Below are 10,377 nucleotides of genomic sequence, written 5' to 3' on the forward strand. Positions count from 1 at the left end.
GAGTTCTGAGTCATCAATTGCAGTCTTATATACTACTGGGCAGCTGCACACAGACCATGTAACTAAAGGTAGGGCTCCTGCCTAATTAGGAATACAAGTACTTAGTAATACAAGCACACCATATTGCATGATCCTTGCATCATATGATGTCATGGTCCAGACCCATCATGTGCTTGGTCATGTGCCTGCTTATGTCATAGATAAGGTCAAAGCCTGGCCATGTCAAAAAATATGCAATAAATAATGCATTGTTTGTCTGAGTTAGGGCTAGCAGGAGGCACTTTTGACACTATACACCTGTTATTATCATTATTATGATTTCATTTGCATTCATCAGAGTTAGTCACCCCATGTTGTCTGATACACATGTATTCTATGAGATGAATGAAAAGGGTCCATTGCCCAATCCCACTCAGCTCCTAAGGGTTCCAGGTTTGACATTAGATGGCACCCCGCTATACACCTGTTTTTGTCTAGTTGTGCTTCAGACTCTACTCTGAATCTGCTGAGCTCTTAGCATCATCATCCCCAGCTGCTGATACTAGAGTCCCCTCTTGTCAATGTCCAAGTACTGCATCACTTGAGTGTTCCTGTTATATTACTACTGTGGTCACAACAAAAGAGTAGAATCTTGTATATCAGCTCAGTACTACATGACTGAACCCCAACCCCACAACTAGTTGACACAATTGTCCCTGTGCGGACATCAAACACTACAATGATAAACCAACAAACTCCCTGCACCAGAGTATTCTGCATGCACAAACACAAAGATAGCTCTTGCCCAGGCTACCAATAAGAAACTTTTCAGACCCCTTCAATCTTAAAAAAAAAATGAGCCATACCTGGTAAACAACAACAACAGCATTGTTTACTGCATCACCGACCCCAACAACAACAGTCACCATGCAGAGGCTATAGCTAAGCTACCTCAACCCAAACCAAATCCAAAGTTTTACAAACTACAGCATGCTGCAGCAATCCACAAGTATTGGAAACAGAGCTTTGCAAAAATCAACCAAACCAACTGAAAGACACCAGTCACCATATACAAGGGCTGGTCTTATAATACATTGACAATGTTCTAGTTGTAGTCAACAAATGCAAAGATGTACAGAAATTATTGCACATTACAAAAAAGCACCTCCAGCTTCACAGTACTATTTCCCAAGGAATTCAAACCAAAACCCTGCCAGTAATTCAATGTGGTACCATCAGCTGAAACAGCAGGGCCCCCATTCCAACAGTTCTACAAATACAATGGAAACTTAAATCTATTCATCCCAACTGAACACCCAAGTGTACTAGGGGTCTGCACCTACTTGGCCAAAACCCTCAAAGCATACAGTTGCCCACTTAACCCCAAGATAGGAAATATCACCCAAAATCCACAACATCCAGGGTACAGCAACCAGTTTATCACCCAACCCAAACACAAATACTGGACCAACTATGTCTGGGACCAAAGAACCTGATCTTGGATGACCAAGCAAGTTTGATGGCAACAAAGACTATGCCCAAATGTGGTGGGCATCTGTTGAGAACTAACTTGATGCCAATGATATAATATACAACACTCAAAAAAAATCAACAGTGTCCTTGGACAATGTACCAAAGGACATGTTCTTGCTTGGAAAAGCAAAATCCTTAATGACCAGATGTCTATGATCATGTGAGACAAAAAACTGAAGGACACAAATGATCCCAAAAAGATTGTGATTAATCAACAACCTGTCAATGATCCCTTCTCTACATTTGATAAAATCAAGAAAAAATTCTTCAAGGCCTTTGAAGATACCAACATCCAAAGTTGTAATTGCAGTTTCTTACAGTGTCTTTGCATGGGCCCTATTGGCACTATCAGCCAATTTATTGCAGACTTTCGAATGGCCACTAGTTGCAACAGCATTCACAAAGTTATAGTGCCTGTTGAATGGTTCAAGGACAGCATCCATGGAAAACTCCATGATGAGCTAGTTAGAACACCCTAACCTTTCAACCATTGACAGCTGGATGAGGGAAGCTGAACTGGACAGCATCTTCAAGGACAATGGATATCAATAACATCAATTGACTATCTGACAAAAACATTGCATCAGTCACCCAATGCTTATCCTCTAGCAAACAAGATTGCTTATACAAAAAAGGCAAATACTTTGTATGCAAACAGAAGGGCCACCAACAGAACATCCACAAAAAGGATGTATTGCAGAGTTGCAACAGCAGCAAACACAATCCACTCTGCACCAATCAAAAGATAAGTAGTCAACCAAGTAGCCAAAACCTCTCCAGCATTTACTGACAAATATGGGAAGGAAGCTGTGCATCAGGGCATACATTGGGCATCCACACTCACCTGCTGGGTTTGCTTAGAGGCTGTTTAGCTTGGTAAAACTGATAGTGATGGTAGTTGTTCAGGAGAGAAAAACTTAGATTGAGAGAACACTACATTACAGGTTTATATACTAGAGAGTGACATGACTCCAACATATGTGACAGAGGTGAGTGATTAACACAATTGGTTGGATATAATAAGATGTGGTACAAGTAAGCAAATGCTAACTGATGCACAGTGTGCAATGAATAAACTACTATGAGTCATGTATCTATCAAGTTCAGAACAAGTCTGTTCAACACTCCCCCTTGAATAGTGCATGGTAGCATGCTAGATAATAGAGGACTTGGCATCATCAAAGACTAGGCTGTAATAGGGCCTAAACTTTTCAAGCTTGATGCAGCCCAAGTTCTTTATTAGAAAATCATCAGGGTTATCTTTCCCTTTCAACCATTTGACCTTGAATCATCATCCTTTGACATATTGGCATGTAATGTGGAAGGCAGTATCAATGTGCTTGGTACATTGACTGGTAATGGGGTTGTTTGTATTGTTAACCGCACCCTGCTTGTCATTGCTGATGAGAGTAGGTTGCGTTATTGCATAACCCATCTCTGAGAACATGTTGTGGATCTATTTGCCCTGTAAGGTGTAGCCTGTCATGGTTATGTATTCAGCTTTGACTGTGCTGCCAATGGCACTCTTTGCTTGTGAGATGTCCATGTGACGGCTTCACTTGCTAGCTTATAGAAGTAGCCAGATGTGGATACATGCATGACTTTGTCATCTGCATGGCTGGCATTAGCATACACCTGTAGTCCTTCACCAGTGACACTATTGTAAACCAGAGAATACTTTTGCATACCCTTCAAATACCTGCAGATATGGAGGGCGTGATTCAAGTGGTCTGCCAAAGAGTTCTGATTGAACTGCGCAAGTTGATTTACAGCAAAGCAGATGTCAGGTCACATTCTGAGCATCAAATACAACAGTGATCCAATGATCTGGCGGTAGTGCTTGGTGTGCCCTGGATTGTCAACACCAGTGTTAGAAGTAGGGTTGTAACCCTCAGAGAGTGGAGTTGTGACCAGATGACAGCCCAGCATTTTGCAGCGCTCAAACACCTTATGCAGGTAGTCTTGTTGGTCGAGGATGACCTTTGAGGCTTTACACTGAATCTTCATACAAAGAAACTCACTGACCTCTCCCAGGTCTCTACATTCCCACTTCATCATGAACTTGGCCTTGAGCTGCTCCACCAGCACTCTGTCTTTGCTGCAGAAAAGGCCATTGTCTATGTAGACAATAACTATGCAATGAATCTTGGAATGATGGTATACATAGGCTCCAGTGTTGCTTTGCAATCACTCAAAGCCCAGCTCTTTCATGGAGTCTTGGAGGATTTTCCACCATTGACATCCAGCCTGTTTAAGGCCATATAAGGCCTTGTAGAGCCAATATACTTGGCCAGGGGGCAATTCATAGCCTGGCGGCGGTTGCATGTAGATCTCTTCTTCCAATTTGCTATAGAAGTATGCATTTCAAACATCAAGAGCTGTGATGTGCCAGTTTTCTAGTGCTGTGAGTGCTAGCATGAGGTGAACAGTCTCAAATCAGATGACTGGTGCAAAGACCTCCTCATAGTCAATTCCCTCAATCTGCAAGAAGCCTTTGGCCACTATGTGTACCTTTTTACGTCCATCTGACTTTACATCATGGACCCATCTGCAACCCACCAATTTATGTCTTTTGGGCAAGGTAGTTATCTCAAACACATGTCATTTGACAAGAGCCTCCATCTTGTTGCTGCGAGTGACATCCCACTAAGCTTGTTGTTCTGGTGGTAAACACTTGAACTCCTGATATCTCTATTTGTGAACGGAGTTGCTAGGAATAGCCATTGCCATAAGTGAGGTATATGACACAGATTATCCCCCTTCTCAGCCTGCTTTGGCTTCATCCATGCCCAGTAATGTTAGGGGCTCATGGGTGAACATAGTCTCATTCTCATACTTGTGGCATGGAGGGGTGACAGACCCCCTTATGCCATGCATCTTGTGAACCAAGCTACTCAGCAGTTGCACCGGGCTGAGATGCCAAAGGTGGCTGAGAGCTTAGTGTATATGCATGTCCACGTAATGGTTGTGGTTGGCCTCTGTGTCTACCGCCCCTAACTTGGGCAGATTATCAACAATTGGAGCCAATCTGTTGGTCCAACTCCTGTGCTTGCTGGAATGGTGTATCACCAGCTATGAAATTGTTTTCCTGACAAGTAGGAAACCACTGTCTACCCTATCTCCTCAGTACCACCTGAAACGGTGCCTGAGGCTGCACTGGAGCGGCTGGCACTATGGGTTGTGCTCTTTGCCTGGGTGGTGGTGCCTGTGAACTGCTTGGTCTCTCTTCTGATTGATAACCATTGACATTATAGTCCAGTGTCTTATTAGAAGGTTTATATTTTGAAGGGGAACTGTTTTAACAGTTCTTCAGGAAATTCATTCCTGGAATTGTTGGGACTGGGTCCCAATCATCCAAGACATGAGGGTTTTTGTGCATGAGATCCTCAGCAGTGGGTATGCTTATCTGCATTGCTTGAGAGATCAGTTGTTCTACACATTGAGGAAACATAAGTTCATCAAACATGGTGTGGGTAGCAATAAAGGTGAAGTTATTGCACTGCATGAATTTTCATCCATGCCCACCATCTGTGTTCTCAATGTACATCATCAATTCAGATTTGGACTCAAGTTTGTCCTTGCAGTACTACTTGTCAACAATGAAGACATGGCATGCATGACAGCAAGTTCCACCAGGATTTTGGTAGACATGCTTGTTTTAACATAGCAAGTGCCTTATCTGAAAGTGTGCAGATGAGACATTCTGCACGACCGTTCTGCTGGGGCACATGTGGTACTGACTGCATATCAGTGATGGCTTTGCTGGCTTGTAAGTCATAGAACACTTTGGACATGTATTCTTCCCCTGAGTCAGACATCCAGGTTTTTGGCATAACTTTATACTAGTTTTTCATCATCTCAAGCCAATGCTTTACGCAATCAATGACTTTTGATTTCAGCTGGATCAAGAAGACCCATGCATATGAAGAATAATTGTCCATCAGGACAAGTGTGTATTTGTGTTTGTGATACAAATTGATCAGGTAGGACTTTATGTCAGAATGAACTAGATTGAAGAAAGCTCCTACGTGCTCTGAGTTCTTGGAGAACACCCTGTTGGGCATTTTTCCTTCTGTACATCCCTTACACAATGGAGATACAGGTTTACTCAACAGCTCTGTGTCCAGTGAAAAACCAGTGATGTGTTTCCTCATTTTGGACAATACCTCTGGTGATGGATGTGCAAAATAAAGATGGGCAATGTTGTAATCAATGTGATAGACTGAATGAAGTTGAGCATTGGCAATGCTTTGCATGATCACTCTGAGCCCAAAAAGTGTGTCCTCAGGGCTAGTGTTACCCTGTGTGCAACAGTGTTGTTCTGTGCTGTCAGCGGAGATGATTTGGACAGTCTTTGTGCTGCCTGATACAGACAGTCCATCTTTCAAAAATGACCCCAGCAATAATAATTGCTGGTTAAGCTCCAGCATCAGATAAATGGATAGAGGCAACTAACCACCTGGACACCTTGTGAATCAGTGTGTTTTATCATACATGTCCCTTTGTGTGTGATGTGCATCATACTGGTCACAGTTTTAACTGGGAGCTGCTGCTTTTTGGTAAGCTTTTGGATCTTGATGAAGTCATTTTGATCAGATGTATAGTGATCCATTGCTCCAGAGTCAAGCAGCCAGTAGGCTGATATATCCTTGACACTTCTTTTCCCCTTACATTTAGTGCAAATGCAAGAAAATGATGTTGCCGCTCAGCAAATAAGTCTATTGTTCAATGCTACTCTAGATGTTACAAGTACACTATGTACTTTGTACAGTTTTATTGGGTGACTATCAGTGTATGTGTTTGTTTCATTCAAGGGGAATGGGATGTATGATTTGTCCAAGTATAGCTTGCCTGCCTTGTATGCCTGGAGGAGTGAGTCCTCTACTCCGCCATATGCATTGTCCCACCCGCCGTCATCGTTGAATCCAGTCCTGGCCAGGTATACCTCCAATGGTTGATCAAAAGGCCCCCCACTCTCAGGAGTCAGTGCTCACAACCCATAACCCTCAATGAGGGGGCTGATGCTGAATGGATCAGATCCAAGTGATACAGACCTTTTGTGTGCGGGACTTGACAAGGCCACCACACAATCCAGTTAGAAGAGTTTCCCATCCAGAGTATCTGCATCGAATGGAGACAATGCAGTCCTTTGGGATCCGCTAGGAGTTCCTCAAAGGCACTGTGTTGGGGCACCTTGGTGATCTCCCTCGTGCATTCCTCTTGTTTTCTTGTGCTTGCCTCCATGATCTCTGCTGGCACTCCTATTGCACCTTCGCTTTCCAAGAGTTGCTCATTCATCCTGAATTGAGCTGATATTCTTGGGTGGCAAAGACTCATCCCTTCAATTTTTTGCAGCTCCAGTATCTCTCTCCAGCTTATTTGCATACCAAAGGAAAGTAGTATGTGTAGCTGGGGGCATCAACAGAACACTTCCAGGCAGATGTTGCACAGAAACTGAAGGTTTGGTATATCCTCATGAATGAGTGTTGACTCGCTCAACAAGGGAGGTGTGGGTGCCACAGACTGAGCTGGTTGCTCTGGCTTGCTTGGATCTTTGTTAGTTGGAGGAAGTCCAAAGAAGGTCTGGTTCCATGGGGCTGTGTGGTAGCTCACCACGGAGGTGGACAGGCCTGGAGAGAAACTCTGTGCCGTCTGAAAAATGGTTGACAAGTGAGTTGTCTAACTCGGAGTTGTTGGATGAGATGACTGGTGCAGAATTTTGGACCCATTGATTCCCCAGTCAGCTGCTGAGGCTGCAGGAGCCCAACCTGTCTGTTATAAGTGATGGTTGTGTTTGTGTGCTCTCATTTCTGCTTGCCTTATCTGAAAGTCTCAGTGAGGAGGTTGAGGAGTCAGAGGCTCCTGTACCTGCCAAATGGTTAGAGTCAGACTGCCTTCCGCCATCTTGGCAATCTCCATCAATGGTTTCTGTAGAGTCATTGGTCAGGGCCTGCTTGTAAAGCATAAATCCTGTGAAAGGAAATACCTCTCTCAGACACTTTTTGAGTGTCTCATACTTACCCCTGTTTGAACATCCATGACAAGTGGGTGTATTGCACCTGATTGGTGGGCCACATCTCATGTGTGATCAAGCACTTGAGATGTTGGAAGTGTTTGGCATGTCAGTTTCCTGGAAATGCTGCCCTGACTGATTAGGAAGGAGGTGCAGATCCTGGGCTAATTTTGTAAGCAGAAGCAGCAGTGGCAGGTTGTGGGGAGCAGGGAAGTACTTTTGCTCATTTACAAGAGCATAGCAGTCAGCAAACTGTGCAAAATGCACAGCACCATTGACAGCATGCATGTTGCACTTGCCAGACCGGTCATAGTTACAACTGCCATGTTTCTTCTGACCCTGTTTCTGACCCTTGGGTTTCCCCTGCCATGGCAGCTGCTGCCCTGAAGGGCCCACTTGCTGCTGCTGCTGAGATCACTGGAGTTTGCCTTTTGGCTTACCCCCTGTGTAGGTTGTGTAGAGGCAACTGGCCCCTGGAAAGGGTGTTTTTCTGGGTCATGCTGCTTCTCCTGGGCCTTGGACAATAGTCCTGGACCCTTGTGCATGTTGGCGAGTTGCACCTGATGATGCAAGATTGCATTGTAGAGGTTAACAAGGGAAAGATCCTTGACCTTGCTGACCTCATTGTTGAAACACTCCTGGACACTGCAATATGAGTTGGGGAGTATACACAGGAGAATGAGCACAAGCTGCTGGTTGCAGAGGATGTCCAATTTATAGGTTCTGGCACCTGTGGGGATGGCCACCTCAAAGCAACAGAGCTGATTGAGGTGTTGGGTGGTTTTGTAGAATGTGTTGAGCAAGTAGTGAGGCAAGCCCATGCTGGGCAAGCTGGTGTGGAGCATTTTTCCCATCTCAATAAAATCTTTGGTGACACCACACTTCTTGACACTGTACTTGCCTTTGAGGTAGTCGAGGATGTTGTGGGCAGTAGTCTTGCCTGCTTCCTCAACCTTGGACCAGATGAAAAGATTGACCTTGTGTCAATTTTCTCCCTTGCTTGGAGGTCCTTGGCATCCCACTCCTTGCGCTCCTTGACATTGTTGGCTTTTGCCTTGTCGGAGCCTGTAGCAAGGAGCACCAGCTTTGGTTCCAGAGCAATACCACAGCCCTCAGAGTGGCAGTAGTAGAGCATGGACAAAGCCCACTCTTCAACATGCAAATCAGAAAAAAATGCTGGTCACAGAAAGGTGTTGTTGACTTGAGTATTTGGAGACATATTTGTTGGACACAGTCATCAGTGTGTGAATGCACAATACAACCAACCAGGTGAGATGTGGGACAAACCAACCTGGCAGCATATTGCGCCAGTCCGGCAGCCCCCTGGCCTGTTATGACTTTCAACCAGTGGTGTGTATGCCAAGCTGTAGCTCAGTGGACCCTGCAGTGTCTGAATGCTAAGCAGTGGTTCATGCCCCATGGAGCTCATAACATATGGGAAGGAAGCTGCACATCAGGGCACGCATTGGGCATCCATACTCACCTGTTGGGTTTGCTTAGAGGCTGTTTGGCTTGGTAAAGCTAATAGTGATGGTAGTTGTTCAGGAGAGAAAAACTTAGATTGAGAGAACACTACATTACAGGTTTATATACTAGAGAGTGACGTGACTGTAATGTATGTGACAGAGGTGAGTGATGAACACTATTGGTTGGATATAATTAAATGTAGTATGAGTAAGTGTATGCTGACTGATGCACTGTGTGTAATGACTAAACTACCATGAGTCATGTATCTATTAAGTCTGGAACAAGTCCATTCAACAACAAAGTCATCAACAGGATTGCTGATGTGGTCATAGCAAGAATTCCCAACAGCAATCATGGATGCAACCACCTCTGAGGTTTTTGAGAAGAAAAGCAAGTAATTTGATGAATCACCTCTCCAAACACCTTTGATCTGGTGCATTCAAGATGAATACTATCCATCAGGTTGCTCACATATCAATAAGCTAGGATGGTGCTGAAATGACAATCACTGCATGGAAATGCATATGTCAGTGTCCAAGTATGTTTGAATCTGGTGTCTTGCCATTCTCACCAAGAACCAGACATGCAGACATTGTGTCAATGTAACATAGGAACAGGCAAATACATTTGTTCAGGGACATTCAAGCCCTGAGCACTAGACACAGGTAATAAGGAGGTAATGGTGGTAGTAGGGGACATTAATCTTGGTACTGTGCAGGCTGAGTACAAGGTGCAGACTCTTAGTTGAGTGGCCACTATGCACACTCAGTGTCTCACTCAGCATTGTTGTGGACATGTTGCTGCCTCTAGGGGTAACCAGTAGGTGACAATAGAATGAGCATGCTGTGTACACAAACAAGAGTCAAGAGTACACTCATGTGGCAAAAATAGCAACACTAGAAACAAGTAATACCTATGTAATGTTAATTACCACAACTTAATTCAGCCCATGGACCAAAAAAAATAGGTGATGTGAGATGACAAGGCATTGAGGGGGTGAACAGGTGAGGGGATCAATGGACAAGGTACAAGGTACAAGGAAAAAAGGGGAGAGACACAAGAGAAAGAGGGCTGTGGAAACTTGAAATGCATCAACATGATATAAGTGTCTGAGATGTGCTATCATTGCTCAGCTATTTTCTGCATTGCATATGCAGAAAATAGCTGAATGACAAGCTTGTTGGATATCCAATACAGCAACTGGCCTAGTCTTACTGGTTTTGCAGACAGGGACCCCACACATTCTGTACAAACATGAAGCAGCCTCTTGCATGAAACCATTCAAAACACCAACCAGTGTATTTGATCCCTCATCTGAACTACCATGACCAATATATCCCACATCCTTTTTGACAATGAAAAATGTAAGCTTGTCCTTCTGACCC

General features: G+C 44.1%; 1 protein-coding gene across 1 annotated transcript; it reads right to left on the minus strand.

Moving 5' to 3' along the window:
• Window positions 1-7,344: 7,344 nt before the first annotated feature.
• Window positions 7,345-8,660, minus strand: CONPUDRAFT_157405 (uncharacterized protein; the record flags this gene model as incomplete). Its single annotated transcript, XM_007774387.1, has 3 exons — window positions 7,345-7,380; window positions 7,966-8,170; window positions 8,503-8,660. The coding sequence occupies 3 exons, from the start codon at window positions 8,658-8,660 to the stop codon at window positions 7,345-7,347; spliced, it is 399 nt and encodes a 132-aa protein (XP_007772577.1).
• Window positions 8,661-10,377: the final 1,717 nt, after the last annotated feature.

This window comes from Coniophora puteana (genome assembly GCF_000271625.1).
Source record: "Coniophora puteana RWD-64-598 SS2 unplaced genomic scaffold CONPUscaffold_12, whole genome shotgun sequence".
NCBI classification, from domain to species: domain Eukaryota; kingdom Fungi; phylum Basidiomycota; class Agaricomycetes; order Boletales; family Coniophoraceae; genus Coniophora; species Coniophora puteana.